Below are 17,469 nucleotides of genomic sequence, written 5' to 3'. Positions count from 1 at the left end.
TGCCTAGGTTGCAATGTTAGGGGGGCGCTGGGCAGCTACCTCTAAAATTGTCTTCAGTCTACCCCTAGTCCACACCTCTCAGTCTTACTCCCCTTCCTTCCCTCTGTCACCCACCCCTCCGTCATCCTCTCCCCTCACCCCTGTTACCCTCCCCTCCGTTGCTCTCCCTTAACTTCATCCTTAACACCCCTCCCTTCCATCGCTCTCACCTCTCTCTCTCTCCCTCCCATCCGTCTGCGCGGGGGTGACCGACCCAGGTTGTCTAGAGTGCCCAGCTGGCCTGGCCCAGCCCTGGCCATATGTAGATAAATAGAATCATATCAAACACATATCCTACTATGATGTGTATGTTTGTGGTGTTCTGTCGATTCTAAACAATCCATGCACTATGATATTGGTTGCAAGCTGGAAATATTCTCATTGTGTTTAAGGATGAAAATACGTTTTTCTACTGTATATTATGTACATGTATATTATTTAGCATCACCCATTATTTTTACAAATAAATAAGTATCCCTTTACTCTGTGATAGCTGCTGAGTTTGTAGCCAGACTGGCTGGTTGGCCATTTTCATCCTACAACTAGCACCATCGCCTCTTCTTCTAGGCGGCAATCTCCCTGAACTGCCTCCGTGTGTCTTCCCATCCGCTATAATGAAAAGTCACCTGTGCTAAGGCACACGCGGTGCTTCGTTTTCCGAAGTCGCCCGAAGTTTCCTAGTGAAGCAACTTCGGGCGACTTTGGAAAACACAGCAACTTTTCATTATAGCGGATGGGACGACACGCGGAGGCAGTTCGGGGAGATTGTCGCCCAGAAGAAGAGGTGCTTAGTCGCTCAAGTTTCCTAGTGAGGCAACTTCGGGCGACTTTGGAAAACGCAGCGACTTTTCATTATAGCGGATGGGACGACATGCGGAGGCAGTTCGGGGAGATTGTCGCACAGAAGAAGAGGCGATTAGTCTAAAATCTCCCCGAATCTCCTCGTGTGAACTAACCCTAAGGGCTATTCCACACGGGGAGATAGCCACGCGTTTGCGGTCGCGGCGACAAAGCGCCGCGCCAGTCGCCGCGACCGGCGCAGGCGACAGTTTTGTATGGGCGCCTATGTAAAAACGCCTGTGCTAACCACACGAGGCGATGCGCTTTTCAACAGTCGCCTGAAAAAGCCTGGCGAGCCTGGCGAGCCCTCACTCTGCGCTGACTTAAATGAAAAATCGTCGGCGCTAATCACACGTGGCGATTCGTTTTCCGAAGGCGCCCGAAGTTGCCTCACGAGGAAAAGACAAGGCGATTAGTTGCCAGGTGACTAAATCTCCCCAAAACGCCCAGTGTGACCTTACCCTTAATGGAGGCTTTTAAACATTGCAGGGGAAGAAATGTTTTGCTCTTAAGAGCAACTATCTCTTGCCCCATGTGCAGTTTTCTTGCCTGTGCAGCTAGAAGTTGCACCAACCGGGGCAAATCTTTATGCCTCTAGTGTCTGGAGCAACACATGCATGAAAAATGTTCCTGGCAGTGCCAAACAAGTGCTGTGATTCACCATTTGGTAGTCCCATGTGGACTGGTAGCCTATAGGAGGCTCTATGTGACAGCACACCTGGTTTTATGCAACCAAAAATTCCAAGCCAGGAATTCAAAAATGAGCACCTTATTTGAGGCCACTGAGAGCAACATCCAAGGGGTTGGAGAGCAACATGTTGCTTGTGAGCCACTGAATGGGGACCACTCATATAAGCAATGAGATACCCTTGTGTCTGGCACATGTGTCATGCCCTCAAAACACAGCTGTCCGACTGGAGCATGGCAGGCCAAATGCGCCCACCAGGGGATCTGTATGGTTCATTTATTTGCTCAAGAGATCAGTAGACTTCTTTCTATGAGATAACCAATTTAATCTGGTCCTTAAACAGGAAATAGAAATTATTGGCTCACTAAATACAAAAAGTTGGACAGCACTGGTCTCAAAGATTGTGCTCTTACAAATTACATTTCGCTAGCAGTTCTAAACAAGTTTCCTCACCTACCCTATGCTATTCTCTGTATTAGTGGTTCTGACTTTTAAAACAATGCAGAGTCAGCAGAAGGCAGCTAATTAACAGACCTGGGAAGAAACATGCAAGTTATTGTGAAAACTGGACTTATGGCTGGAGTAAAGCTGCCTTGTTTCAAGTACCAAAACTGGAACTGCAGAAAAAGACTGCTTTTAGTAGCACTTCAATCTACAAATAACTCTAAAACCACTGAAAAACTTTAATGAGCGTATATTGGGAAGTTGCTTACAAGATAAGTAATGACAGTGTCGGATCGTGTCGCATTGTTGATGCGACGCAACACGATGCGACAATTGAATTACTTACCTTATTTCCGTCGCATCCGACGTGACGCCTGTGCTTTTACGCAGCGCGTCGGATCGCTGCCAAATCGGCCGTGTAGTCCTGCCCTTAGTGGTTGCTATAGGCTACTGCACTAAGGGAAACTGACAAAACTACCATGCACATTTGAAAAGCACATTCTTAGACTTTCAATCTTTGATGTAATTGTTCAGGATCTCTCCTCCCACGAGGCAGAGTGAGAACCATGCTCCAGACAGCAGTGAGTGTCCAGGCACTGGGGCAGCAAAAAGCCTCCTCTCATACATTTAAGATTCTGTTCTAGCATAGAAATGGACACCAAGGAGGAAAGCGCAGAAGGGTTAAGGGGAGTAGCCTCAGACAGCAGAAACCCCAGAAATGACCCAGGAATTGTTTCAACATTTGATTCAAGAAATATTGATCACAATTGATATTTCCCATTGTCCAAGCTTTCTTCAATCATTATCCAAGACTAACCAAAAGGTCTGGGAACCCACAGTAGGCTAATGTTAGAATTCAATATCTGTTTTCCAGTGGGCTCATTTGATATTATGTCCTCTCTTCTAGATGTATAAAAGTGCTTTGTAGGCTTAGCAGTAAAATTTTAAAGAATGATAATAAATACTAATGATTCTTATGTGATGGATCTGTCAAAAACATTGGAAGAATTGATCTTATGTCTTTCTAAAGCTGGCCATAGACTCAAAGATCCGATCGTACGAATCCTCCAATTTTAGGACTGTATGTGGAGAGTCGTGACATTTTTCGTCCCACGAAGATCGGGCGTTTGGTCGATCGGCCAGGTTAAAAGATTTCTGTTGGCTGCCAATAATATCTCTGCATGTATTGCCAATAGGACAATTTACAGTGGGAGACTGTCACTAGCTTCTGTCGGACATAACTTTCGTACAATTGCTGTCAGGGGCAGAACATTGACTGATCTGTTCTTTTGTACTTTATTTGATCTGAATGGTTAATGGCAGGTCGGGATATGGGGAAGTCCGATTGTTCGAGGATTTGAATGATCGGATTTTTGCGTCTATGGCCAGTTTAAGGGAGCTAGCACATGGGCAGATTTGGGGAGATTTAGTCGCCTGTCGACTAACTAACTGCCTTCCCTCTGCCTTCCGCCTGCTATAATGAGAAAACGCCAGCGCCAATGCACTCGCGGTGCTTCAATATCCGAAGTTGGCCGAAGCAACTTCAGAACGACTTCAGAAATCGAAGTGCCGCGAGTGCATTGCCGTTTTCTCATTATAGCAGGCGGAAGACATGGGGGAGGCAGTTCAGGGAGATTGTCGCCCTGCAGAAGAGGCGATTAGTCACCGGGCGACTAAATCTCCCGAATCTGCCCGTGTGCTAAAGTTTAGTCCAAAGGATTAAAAACATGTTGAAGGAGAGTGTGTACAGACAACAGGAATTAGATAAATACTGATACTTTCAGATGACCATCAAGGCTGAATAGAACAATAGACAGAGTCGGCTGGGGAAGATAATCCTATAAACTAGGCTTCACTCACCTCTTTTAGAACAATAGGGGCTAACTGGGAGTTGGGCCATTAGGGGCATAAAAGGAGCCACCAGCCACTTGGCAGACAGTCTTCAGGGACAGAGGAAAGGACTCCTGCATGTCAGATCTGCTACTGTACAACTCTTTGGCCATTATTTAATTGGAGTCTTCTTTTACTTTGAATAGACTTGTGTACGACTTGATGATATTTGGTGGCTAGCGACGGGATACAAGACATCTTAAACGGGATTGTCACAAACCCAGTTATAAAGCATGGAACAAGAGCTGGCTGAGCTACGTCTGTCTGTCCTTCAGGGATTATGCCATAATCACGGACTCAACTACACTGGACTTACAAAAAGTCAGATGGCTGCCATTATAGCCCAACACACAAGGACTCATCACCCAGGCCAATCAGATTCTGATATTGTGCTAGAGCTTGAGAGAGAGCATTCAGTATCCTCTCTACTTACTCCACAAATTGGGGAGGAATTGAACCTTCATCTTGCCACTTCAGAGGATTTAGAGGCAGAGGCTGCAGTGCAGGTTGCATCCCCTGATCCACTGGATGATCCCATAATGGATCTGTATCGTTCTCGGTTGGTGATTCTGGGAGCGGATCTGACTAGTGCTGAGAGACTGAAACTGTTAGAGCTGACAATGCAGGAAAGTCAAGGGAGGACCTCACATTGCTGGAAGGCACATCAGCAGGGAGCAGGTCCAGAAATTCCAAAACATGTTGTAAAGTTAATGCATGCTGCTTTCCCTTCTTTTAATGAGGGCAAAGAAAGTATTGATGCCTATTTAAGGACTTTTGAAATCATGTGTGAGGATTATGAGGTCCCTAAAACTGAGTGGACAAAAATTCTGGAGGCCAAACTTGTGGGTAAAGCAAGAGATGTTTACCGGGAAACGCCGTACACACAACAAACTAACTATGATGAAGTTAAAGGAGTACTTTTTAACAATTATGCCATCTCGCCAGAGACATACCTGCACACAGGCCCGGACTGACAATCTGTCAGTTCGGGCAATTTCCCGAAGGGCCGCTCCATTTTTTTGTGAAATGGGCCTCTGCTTTATGGCGATTTGAGGTAGAGAGACTTTACAGCGTGCAGCCGTGCACGCTGTGATTCTCCTTCACAGACACAGCAAGCAGCTGCATGTTCCTTCCTCCTCCCTCCTCCCATCTCCTAAGATTAGTCAGGAAGTCAAAGTCCCTCTGATTGGCCAGCAGACGGGGTGGGAGGAGTCTGAGGGTTCCGTGCTGTTTCAGGAAGCTCCTAGGAGAGGTAGGGGTGTCTGTGTTTGTGTCTCTGTGTGTGTGTGTCTCTCTGTGTTTGTGTCTTTGTGTTTGGGTTCCCTGTGTTTGTGTTTCCCTGTGTTTGTGTGTGTCTCTGTGTGTGTTTCTTTCGGTGTGTGTCTGTGTTTATGTGTGTCTCTCTGTGTTTGTGTGTCTCTGTGTGTGTTTCCCTGTGTTTGTGTGTGTCTCTCTGTGTTTTTGTGTCTTTTTGTGTGTGTGTGTCTCTTTGTGTGTCTCTCTGTGTTTGTGTGTCTTTTTATGTGTGTGTTTGTGTGTGTCTCTGTGTGTGTTTCTTTGTGTGTGTGTGTGTGTCTCTCTGTGTTTGTGTGTCTTTTTGTGTGTGTTGTGTCTCTGTGTGTGCATCTCTCTGTGTTTGTGTGTCTCTTTGTGTGTGTGTGTTTGTGTCTGTGTGTGTATGTTTACACGTGGGCTGCTTGGTTTGTTTTTTGCCCGGGCTGCTTTTTGCTCCCAGTCCGGCTCTGCCTGCACACCTTCAGAGCTCTCACCAAGGATCCCACAGACACTCACTGGGTCTTTGCTAATTGCTTACAGCACACCTTTGACCAGTGGCTAAAATCGAGTGGAGTTCAGTCTCTTGAGGACCTGCGCCAACTTTGTTTAATGGAACAGTTTTTGGAGCTATGTTGCCCTGACATTCGTAAGTGGGTTTGGGACCGATCACCTGACACCCTAGAAGAAGCCGCTAGACTTGCGGATAAGTATGTGGAAAGTCGTGGGCAGTTACTGCAGGGACTTCCAGTTCTTACAGGCTTGTCTACCTCTGCCTATACACCAAAGCTATCTACCGGACACTCGCAAACAAACTTCACTTCCCCATCACCCAATGGGATACCAGCCCAGGATCTGCATCATAGAAATAAGATGTGTTTCAGATGTGGCTCTGACTCACATTTACAGGCTACATGTCAACTACCACCCAGGGCATCTAAACTAAAACAACCCCAGCATGTTGCTTTGGTTACAACAGAAATGGTTGAGACTCCATTTCATCCTGTACAGGCTGTACAGCACCACACCCAGGATTGTGCTTCAAAGAATATGTTGACTTCCCAACCCATTGCGGAATATATTGTCATGGGTGTACAACAAGCTGACCAAATGAAACACCCACGCCATGCACCAACACAGGAGTCCAATTTACAGAACTGTAATGTTTATGTTGGAAATCTTGGTCAGCATGGCAACAAAGCTGTATTAGAGCATGCTTTTGGGCTCTATGGGCCTTTGCGTCGGATTTGGGTTGCCCAGAAGCCCCCTGGATTTGCATTTGTAGAGTTTGAGGACCCTCATGATGCAGCAACTGCAGTTCAAGGGCTGAATGGGAAGACTTTGTGTGGCAGCCATGTCAAAGTTGAATTATCCATTAGGCAGAGACACAGCAAACATATCACTATGTGCCAACTGGCACCTGAAACAAAGAACTACAGACTTAACCAGAATTCATCAGGATTTTTAAATTTCTCCCAATCTGTGACTCCCAGTGTGTGTGGGCCTCTCCCAACTGAGGGGAGCCCCATCAACGCACTTCCACTGGGGGAGGAGCCATGTGGATGCGTCAAAAACATTGGAGGAATTGATCTGATGTCTTTCTAAAACCTTAGTCCAAAGGATTAAAAACAATTTGAAGGAGAGTCTGTACAGACAACAGGAATCAACAACCATCAAGGCTGCATAGAACAATCGGCAGAGTTGGCTGGGGAAGATAACTCTGTCACATAGGCTCCAATATGTCTACACTGACCTCTTTTAAAATAAAAGGGGCTTACTGGGAGGTTGGACCAATAGGGGCATTGAGGGAGCCACCAGGAGAGACTTGGGAGACAGTCTTCAGGGACAGAGGAAAGGACTCCTGCAGGTTAGATCTACTACTCTTCGGCCACTATTTATTTTGAATGGACTTGTGTGAGACTCCAGAACGGCATTTTTTGTTTTGTATAGGAGGATTGGTTCCTGCTGTTTTGCCCTTGGACCTTACAAAATAAACTGGAAACTGCCACGTTGTTACTCTCCTACGTGTGTTCTTCATTCTTTGGTTATGTCATTTTCATGGCAGATTGATCGTACCATTGCAATCAATAGAGAATCAGCCCCTCTTTTTTAATGACTGTAACATTATCTGTGAGCAAAGAGTAGCAGAGGCCGAGCAAATGTTGGACTGCAGAATTGGATCTTCAACTAAGAAGTCTGAAATCCTCTACTGGCCTCAATTGCAAAATTGTTATTCCACAAAGCGGAGCAGTTTGCCAGGTCCCAATTTCAGCAGTTTCTATCACCTTAAGGTCCCCAGAGACGCAAAGATTTTTCTTTGATGAACGACGACTTTAGTGCAATGCAACCAATCCATCAAATTATCGTGAGGTTAGTGGGAATCAAACGATCTTGCATCTAATGATTTTTTCGTCTGACATCGGTCAGAAAATTGATTGGCCAGAAAATTTTCATCAGTCACAGTGAAATGTATCCATTGTCCATATCTTGTTTGCAGGGCCAAGCAGGCAGCTACCCACCGTTTTCCTGGCTTCAACTAGACAACATCACTTGAAATGGTCTTTTTAGTTCATGGACAAATCGTACGATTGTTTCAAGATAAGCTTGGGCTAACGATAACGAAAAGATCTTTTAAAAATCTTTACATCTATGGCCAGCTTTAGACTGTAATCTCCACTTGGACATATGTGTACCCATCGTGATCCTTTGGCGTGGGTACAGGTGCTTGGACATAAACGCTCACAATTTATTTGTGCCATGCGCATGATACTTTGAGCATGTCCATTGAATCAGTAGATAAGATGATGGGGAGCTGCTGGGTGTATCTTTAGATGCACAGATCTTCCCTGCTAAAGGGCTGTGGTTGCATTGTAGCTTTTCTATCTTAATTCATTGTTCACTTCATTAGTAGACAGTTAAATCTGTATATAGGTTCCATTTGTATTTGTCTAATTTAAACACTATTAGAGGAATGTGTGTTCTTGTTACAATTATTTATCTTGCTTCAATAAAGGTGCTTGTGGCTTTGTTAGCAGATAATTCCTTGCCCATAACAGCCATTGTTTAGTTTTGTACAAGTTACTCATTTAATTCTGAAGCATTTAAAGAAGAAAAACAAATAAAAAAAAAAGGCAAAGAGAGTTGAAAATGAGATGAATTGATCTTGGGGAACAAGAAGGAGTCTGCTTGTTAAAACCACATCCTCAGCCAATTCTTTCCAGACATGGCAGTTGTGAGACGTATGAAGACAGACTCTACAGCCATATCTTTAATTTGACTGGATGTGTTATCTACTTTTATTTAAGTCCAAAACATTTTCTCTCCAAAGGCAATTTCTTAGGCAGCAAATGATACAACCTTGGCTGATATTTGTAAAACATTTGTAATTCTGGTGAAAAAAATCACAGGGATGGAATCCAAATGTCAAATAAAGCATCTACGAACCCGAAGACTAACTTGCTATAGCAGCTGTTGTCTGTCTGTCTTGTTATTACAGCTGGTTTATTGCTTTTACTCACATATCAAAACCTCTCATGGTTGAATTTTTTTTTCTACTATTTTTTTTAATTGTGATCCTTTAAAATGATGTCATAGTTACAAATGCCATTTCTGTACACGTTCCTTCTTTGTTTATTTGATTGTGATGGGATGTTAATATAATCAGAAGCATAATGCATGTCATTCTTTAATATCAGGATATTAGCCATCAGGAGTTTACATATGTTCTTCAAGAAGAACTGATAAAAGTGTTGCTTATCTTAAGAATTAATTTAGTTTGATACGGCAAATAAATTCTCTAGAAACTTTGGAAAGATCTTCATTTTTATTTGTGTTATCTGAATAACTTTATATAATAATATAATAGGGATCACTTCCTTTGTCCAGAATTTAAGTCCAAGAGCACAGGGTTTTGCTGCACCTTGTACCTGCAAGTTAGTGATGTACGGGTTGACCTGATATCCACGGAGACCCATAGGTTGATGGGTTTAGGTTATGGTTCAGTGCGAGTCAGACTAGTATACTCCTCCTTTGCTTCAAAAAATGCCCTGTCTCGAAACCACAGAAGTAACATACAGATAGAGATGACATGGGTACTAAGATGGCAGCATTTTGTGGGTTAGGGTCAGGTGCGGATTGAGTTTTTCCTGACCCGCACATCACTACCGTATGTTAGAAGACATGATATGGGATACTAATGTGCCTCCCCCAGCCAGATCCTTATAAATACAGAACTGCCAAACTCATGTTGAACTACCATGTTTGCACCCTGCTCTACACTTTGTACCCTTTATTCAAGAATGGAGCATTTTGATCACTGCCATTAATAGTGTTTGTTCAAACTCCTGCTACTTGTCTCTCATCATCAAGACTATGTTAAATGCTAAGAGTCAGGGGCTGATTCACTATGGGTCGAATATCAAGGGTTAATTAACCCTCGATATTCGACTAGGAATTTAAATCCTTCGACTTCGAATATCGAAATTCTGCGATCGTACGATCAAAGGATTATTCCTTCGATCGAACGATTAAATCCTTCGAATCGAATGATTTGAAGGATTTAAATCCAACGATCGAAGGAATATCCTTCGATCAAAAAAACTTAGGCAAGCCTATGGGGACCTTCCCCATAGGCTAACATTGACTTCGGTAGCTTTTATCTGGCGAACTAGGGGGTCGAAGTTTTTTTTAAAGAGACAGTACTTCGGCTATCGAATGGTCGAATAGTCAAACGATTTTTACTTCGAATCCTTCGATTCGAAGTCGTAGTCGAAGGTCGAAGTAGCCCATTCGATGGTCGAAGTAGCCCAAAAAATACTTCGAAATTCGAAGTTTTTTTACTTCGAATCCTTCACTCGAATTTAGTGAATTGGCCCCTCATTGTGCACAGTAGATTGTCCCCCAAACACATGTATTGCATTATTAAAAGTGGGTTCAGGGTGACGTGCTCCAAGTATACAAAAGGGAGGGGACTGATCAATGCACATTCCCCAAAACCCTGTTTCACAAGTAATTTAGTTTCTCTGTCGGTACTTACATTTTTAGAAAAAGTTTTTTTTTTTTAAAAAAAAAACCCATATGGTGGTCCCTAACTATTTTTCATACGGTCATATTGTTCATAGGCTGGCACCACCCTCCATAGTGCATTTGTTCAGAAAAGAGTCCCCTAACTTGATCGTTGGTAGGGGTTTGATCTCCCCACCTTTCATAGAAGAGAGACTGCCAAAACCTAAACATTGGTTTCACAGGCTTAATCCTCCCCTGCTTTTGGCTTTTAAAGGAGATCATCCAGACCAACACCCATTTTTAAAGGCATAACTCCACCCCAAAAGGGGCAGGTGTGGGGTGCAACAACACACATGGAAATTTGTCCATGTGGTGGTTGTTTTGATCCCTTGACACTAGGAGGCTGCAGATTGTAGGGGCAGTTTTTAAAATTAAATTCATAGAAGGCATAAGTAAAAATCAGCTAGAAAGGCACCATATGTAATACATGCACATTACATATTGGGAATTATTTAGCAAAGGCGTTGGTAGTCATTATCACTGGTACATTTGATTTGGTTATGCTGTGCCAACATACTGTATATTAATAATGTGTAGAGAAGTGCCAGCTTTGATTCCCAGCCAACTCTTGTGTTTCAAATATCACGGGAAAGTGTTGAAGGGGCTGCTTATTGCTTTCAAAGGCGGAAGTCTATGTCGTTGAATCCATCCAATGCAGCTGGGAAACTGACTGCAGCATGTTCCACGTAGAGGAGCAAGCTGATTCGCTTTGGACATCAATTATTTATTTTGGTATAAAATATGAATTTAGATATATTTTGATATTCAAAAAGAAAAAGTCCCACAGCCAGAAAAAAAAAATGGGAACTGGCCTGATTATCAGGTGTTGAATAATGCATTTAAACCAAGAGATATTGCTTAAGTGTGTCCATTTGAGGCTTAATTATTAGTGGTGTATTATTTCCACCAGGGTATTTCAATGGAAAAATAACTTAACACTTAACAAGAAGATTAAAGTAAATGATTAAAAAGAATAAAAGTGAAGGGATCCTACATGAAACATTGAAACACCAACGTGGGGAGGGAGGATGTTATGTGTGTGGATTTAAACAGGCTGTGGTGGCATGAAAAAGAAATGTGGTTGTGTGGCAGAAACCTTCCTATAGGCATTCCAGTCTAACAAAATATCGTCCTCCCTGCTTAAGAAATTCAGTAGCCCAAAAACATGCTGATAAAGCACCTGAATAGCTCCCCATTAGTCTAACATTACAATTGCCAAAAAACCACTTGTATCAGCACTTCTCAGGCTGTAGCAGCCTGAAAAAAACAGATTGATTTTTTTTCAAGTGCTTGTCAGATCTAGTGGAGGGGCTGAACTACTAAATAATTCGGCACTTAAATACCTAAAATAGCCCTGTGTGCCTTTACTTTAACTTGAGGAGTTCAGATATAAATACAGGGCACAATTCAGGGCACATTTATGTCCACAAGTGCAGTGAACAAAGTGCAATTTCAAGCTTACTCACCATGTTTTTTATTTACCATATTGCAGGGTTTTTTCCACAGAATTCTGGCATCGTTGAGCTTGCGAAGGGGCAATGCTCTTGATACAATTGTGCTGCACCTATCACAATTGTGTATGATTCACCAAAATGAATTCAATTGTACTTGCGCTTTGTCACAAATCAGATACAGCTGCAGCAAATATTTGTTAAGTATGGCGTCCTATGGTTTTCAGTGCAACTGAACCTCAGTGATTGCCACAGGGCACCTTGGAACCCTGGAGCTACCAACTGGTCCAGACATGGCAGCATGTAACAGTAGTAGTCTCTGTCACATAGATGATTAACAGTACCAGGCCTTTGCTGTAGAAGGAGACACTTCAGAGCAGATGCGATGAACTCAAACAAGTTTTAGCCTTCTACAGGGTTTAGTTTACAGAGCAGACCAGGGCTCTGGTTGCCCACAAGTATATTCTTCATAAAAAATCAGTTACTCATGTACAACACAGCGTTCTCCCTAATGAAACCTCCAGGGCCCATGTCCTATGGGATGTATTGGCAGGAGTGTCATTAGCTGTCAGGGGCTTCCTTGCCTAAGGGACTATCCCCCCAGTCTCTGCTGTGTCATCACATACACGGCCCAGGCTTCTCACGTAGCTTTACTCACCTACTTCTGAACACTCACTTCCCTCTCTGGTGTACAATCACCTCAGGGCTCTAACCCACACTATTACTCCACTAGCTAGACCTCACAGTCCCAACCTTCTCAAGGGTTAGGTCACTTCGGTCTGCTTCTTGATGTTACAGGCCAAAAGGAAGAAGGGCCTTAGCAAGACACTGTCTTATATAGGCTCACAGATAGACTTAGCTGCACCTGCTGGTTGCACTACAGCATAGCTTAACTATTTACATTATAAAAATAAACTTTATTTTTACCCCTTTTACAAGCAGCTCCAGGGTTCCTCTGCATCAATAGGTACAGCAGCTTTGGAATGTGGAAAGGAATAGAGAAAGGAGAGACACTGAGCGAAACTATATAGAAGTGCAAGGATCACATTTTAATTAAAATGTGTTGCATGCAATTGATTGCATGGAAAGGGGGGCAACTGTAACTGCACTTAAACATGTTAAATTAACCTGTTCATCTCAGATATTGTGGAATACATTGATTATTGGTATATTATTACCTTTACTTTTACACTTTATTGCATTATGAATGTATTTTTAGGTTAAACAAGTACCTGCCCAACAGGTTTACAATTGAAGATTGGTTCTTGAGGAGCAGGAAGATTAACTGACTTATCTAAAGCTGGACATAGACGCAAAGATCCAGTAGTTCGACTTTCCCATCTCCCGACCTGCCACTAACCATTCAGATCAAATAAAGTAGTAAAAGAAGAGATCAACCGATGTTCTGCCCCTGACAGCAATCGTACGAAAGTTATGTCCGACCAAAGCTAGTGACAGTCTCCCACTGAAAATCGTACGATCGGCAATACATGCAGAGATATTATCGGCAGCCGACAGAAATCTTTTAACCTGTCCAATCGACCAAACGTCCGATCCCCACCGGAAGAAAAATGTCAGGAATCTCTACACACGGTCCGAAAATCACACGAATCCTTGATTCGTACAATCGGATCTTTGCGTCTATGGCCAGCTTTAGGATATGGGAATCTGAAGAGACAGGGAGTTACTAGTAGTACCTAATTGTCACAGCTACAAAAATATACAATGCTGATAATTTACTGATAACTGTGTCTATTTGTGTTTTAGCAGAGGCAATTCTCAGTATTCTCTATGGCAGAGTATTTTCTGATGTTTTATAGCAGTGACAAGTAGCTGCTACTATTAGCTCTGTGTGTCTTCACTCTAAGGGTAAGGCCACACGAGGAGATTCGGGGAGATTTTGTCGCCTGGTGACTAAACTCCTCATCTTTTGTGCGACTGCGTTTTCAATATTCGCCCAAAGTTGCCTCACTGAGGCATCGCCACGTGTGCATTAGTGCAGGCGACTTTGCGCTGTAGCCTATGGGGAAAAACGCTGAGGCAGTTCGGGGAGATAGTCACGCAAAAGACGAGGCGTTTAGTCGCCAGGCGACAAAATCTCCCCGAATCTCCTCGTGTGGCCTTACCCTAAAACATCAATCCAAAACCAGTAACAGCACAGAATCCACAGGGTTAACAATACAATATACTAAGTACTCTGGCAAACATGAACTATCAACTTTACAGATGGGAGGGTGTGTACAGTGTCACCACAAAGGTATGTACTCATTGGATCCATCTATGTGATAAACAGGGATTGACCTGAATTCTTACCAATTTATCAGTGACTGAACAAGTGAGACAGCAAGGAATTTTACTTGGCTTTCTGAACTTTATGCCTGTGTAAGGACCACTATGGGGCAGTATCCCATTTATTGAACATCAGCTGAGCTACCAGCATTGCCTGGGAATTTTGATGTTCCATTATAACACGAGAATTAAAAAAAAAGACTCCAATACTATGGTATGCAACAATGGAACTGCTCAAATAAGACAGGCCTTTACCCATTATGCTATGGAAAACAGTTTCCAGGCTAATGGAGTACATACCTGAATTTAGCCCTTTCAAAACCGTAGAGGTGTTTTCTCCTTTGATAAAATGCAGTAAAGGGTATTTATGCTAATATTATATAATGCTGTAAGCTTATTGGTCAGATAGGCAGGTACCTGATTTTGGGGAAAATGGAAGTCAAGGCTTTGACAATCCCTAGAGGAAAGTTTTATCCTCTATTTCTCTAATACTACAGGATGAAGCATTTACATTGGTCAGATAGGTTGCCCTGTAAATATTGGGGTAAATGCAAGGCAAACTAAAGCTGTGCATGTTTTGCTGCATTTGGTAGTTCCATGTGGATTGCTGAAATTTGACTGTATAGTTAGATTAGCAGGCCATTGTTGTTAAAGATCAAATCGCCAAACGAGAGGATCTTTACTTGTGTGGCCACCTTTAGGCTCAGAGTGTATAGTGATCAAAAAGAAGAAAGAATCGGAGAGTTTCTGGAGCTCTGTGTCTGCTCCAGTTAAAACTCAAGCGAACATGTAGACTAGATATTGTGCAAACTGGGAGCTGTAATTAGACACAAATACACACAGCATAGCTGCCTTTGTCTGCTTCACATCATTTATCTTTCAGCTTTAACACATTAGGGTAAGGTCACACTGGGCGATTTGGGGAGATTTAGTCGCCTGGCGACTAATCGCCTGGTCTTTGCGGCGACCGATCTCCCCAAATGTCTTACCTCTGTCTTGCGCCGGCTAAAATGAAAAATCGCCTGCGGCATGGCACATGGTAAGGCATTTGGGGAGATTGGTCGGCGCAAATACAAGGCGATTAGTCACCAGGCGACTAAATCTCCCCAAATCGCCCAGTGTGACCTTACCTTTAACCACATCATTTACTGTTGTTTTGGCCAACAAACCTTTGCAGTGCATTAATAATACAATGTATATGGAGAATACAAAAAAACACAAACTGAATTCTAGCACTAAGACCAATGTTACAAATTATCTGGGGAAAGAATGTAGATTTTCTTCCTTGGTGATTATGAACATGAGACCCCCTAGGAAATGAATGTCCAAGAAAGAAAACTTTTGGGTAAACATATTTCTGGCTCAATAAAATGCATCAATCAATCTTCTATTATCTGTATATATTTTGCAGTTATAGTTATCCCAGTGTGTTACAAGCACAAGGATTTCCTTAGGAGTACATATACAGTGGCATAACTAGAATGGGACTCACAAATATTGGCTGGACACGGGACACCTGGGTGTTAGTAAAGATGTCCATACAGAGGCCTGCTCCATGGGAAGTGAAGAAGAGAAAAAGGTCTTTTGGCCTGACAGTTGCTCAGTGGAGAAAGTTACACTTCTTAAGCCTCAATCATACTTCAAGTTACTGTTACCCTAGACATGGTGGTAATTCTCAAAGCAGGTTGGCCTAATGGTACAATACTGTTTTTAACCGGAATTGTCTTAAAACATTGCTATTCCGTGCAATCTTCGGCTTGTTTTGCCTCATTTCAGAGCAGTTCGTCACAAGGGCATGCATGTTTCGTCTTGGATGAGCATCAACTTTGATGCACGGAACATGGTGCCTTGGACTTCATTTACAGCCTGAGTTCCATAACTGAACCTCTGCCATCTGAACCATACCTTCTCCCTGTCTTGAATTTACTTTCTGCCAGCTGACTCTGTTGTGATGCCCGGATCATTTTGCCACTCCTCCACCTGTTGAAGTCCTGTCCTCACCATCAGTGACTGTTTAGGGTTGTGGCAGATGGGGCAGATTAGTTGCCCAATGACAAATCTTCTCTACTACGGGCAACTAATCTCCCCAAATGCCTTCCCACTGGCAAGAATGCAAATTGCAATTGTGCTGGATTCATGAAAAGATGCGCACATGCAATTGCATTAATTTTGATGCATCAGACACGTGCTACAGCCACCATTCTGGGCGAGGCTGCATTTATTCTGTAAATCTGGGGGAATTTTATTCAGGTGCAAGTGCTTGTGGTCCTATGGCAGGGGTTACATAGAGGGCTCCTTTGTGTCTGAGACTGCTGCACTATGCACATTGCACTGCAAATCTAACAGTCACAAGTCCACTGAGGATGGGTGGTAGGGGGATCAAATTGTGCCTCTTTGTTCCTGCACTTGTATATTGAGCCTGGTCCAATTTTAATCCCATATATTCTTTTCATTTATATTTTCCCCACACTTGTATACTTACTGAACCTGTTAAAACCTGAGACTGTGTTTTAATCCCACTGTTCCTTCCTTTTCCCTTAACAAGGAAGCACAGAGCATCTTTTATTTTATTTTATTGTGCCTCTGTAAACCCCTTATTAAATCTGCATGGGCTGAAAGAACTGCAGTGAGTGCCCTTTATTTACACTGGATTTGCTGAATCAGCTTCATAGGATGAGATGGAGGAGAATGAACACTACCCAGGTATCCAGTTGCGGAACATTTTACACGCTTAATTTATTTACTTTACAGGGTGACATACTCATTTGCTGGGAATAATAAGATAATCGCACTGCTGACAGAGTACATCTTCTATTAAGCTCATTCATCTGTGCTACCTTGGAAGACAAATAAACTTTAAAAGTGAAACCCCTTTGCTAAGATGAATTCCAGTTTGGCTGCAGATTATAAACATCAAATTTCTTTCAGCAATCATGGCCAGTCATAGCCAATATAACAGAGCCCCTTATCAGGGCACTATCCAGCGCTGATCCCCCATATGAAAGGGTCTAGAGCAGTGATCCCCAACCAACATGTTGCTCACCAAGCCATTAGATGTTACTCCCAGTGGCCACAAATAAGTGCTAATTTTTGAATTTCTAGCTTGGAGGAAGGTTTAAGTTGCATAAAAAACAGGTGTTCTGTCAAACAGAGCCTCCTGTAGGCTGCCAGTCTACGTAGTGACTGTCAAATAGCAAATCACAGGCCTTATTTGGCACCCCAGGGACTTTTTCATGTTTGTGTTTGTGAATTTGGCTCACAAGTAAGAAAGGTTGGGCATCCCTGGTCGAGAGTGCTCATTTACAATCACAAATGCACTGGGCAATTGATGCTTTTCCAAGCAGTGAGTTGGATGCAAAACCATTTAATAAAAGGTACATGCATTGAAATGCACTCTTTGCATTCCTGTATAGCAGACTGAGCAGCGTGGAGCTGAGGTCAGTATTTGAGTTGACCTCAGCCTGTGTGTAACCACACACAGGGTTATCGGAT

At 43.0% G+C, this 17,469-nt stretch overlaps 1 protein-coding gene across 1 annotated transcript; it reads left to right on the top strand.

Annotated features, from left to right (window-relative positions):
* Positions 1-5,603: 5,603 nt before the first annotated feature.
* On the top strand, positions 5,604-7,569 carry LOC108707266. The gene has a single exon (XM_018244440.2). The coding sequence runs from the start codon at positions 5,786-5,788 to the stop codon at positions 6,776-6,778; it is 993 nt and encodes a 330-aa protein (XP_018099929.1). The 5' UTR covers positions 5,604-5,785; the 3' UTR covers positions 6,779-7,569.
* Positions 7,570-17,469: the final 9,900 nt, after the last annotated feature.

This window comes from Xenopus laevis, chromosome 1S (genome assembly GCF_017654675.1).
Source record: "Xenopus laevis strain J_2021 chromosome 1S, Xenopus_laevis_v10.1, whole genome shotgun sequence".
NCBI classification, from domain to species: domain Eukaryota; kingdom Metazoa; phylum Chordata; class Amphibia; order Anura; family Pipidae; genus Xenopus; species Xenopus laevis.
The sequence above is the reverse complement of the archived record's forward strand: the minus strand, read 5'-3'. Positions and strand labels throughout refer to the sequence as shown.

Excerpts from the sequence above, each read along its gene's own strand:
- LOC108707266 (XM_018244440.2), top strand. The coding sequence starts at position 5,786 with ATGGAACAGTTTTTGGAGCTATGTTGCCCTGACATTCGTAAGTGGGTT.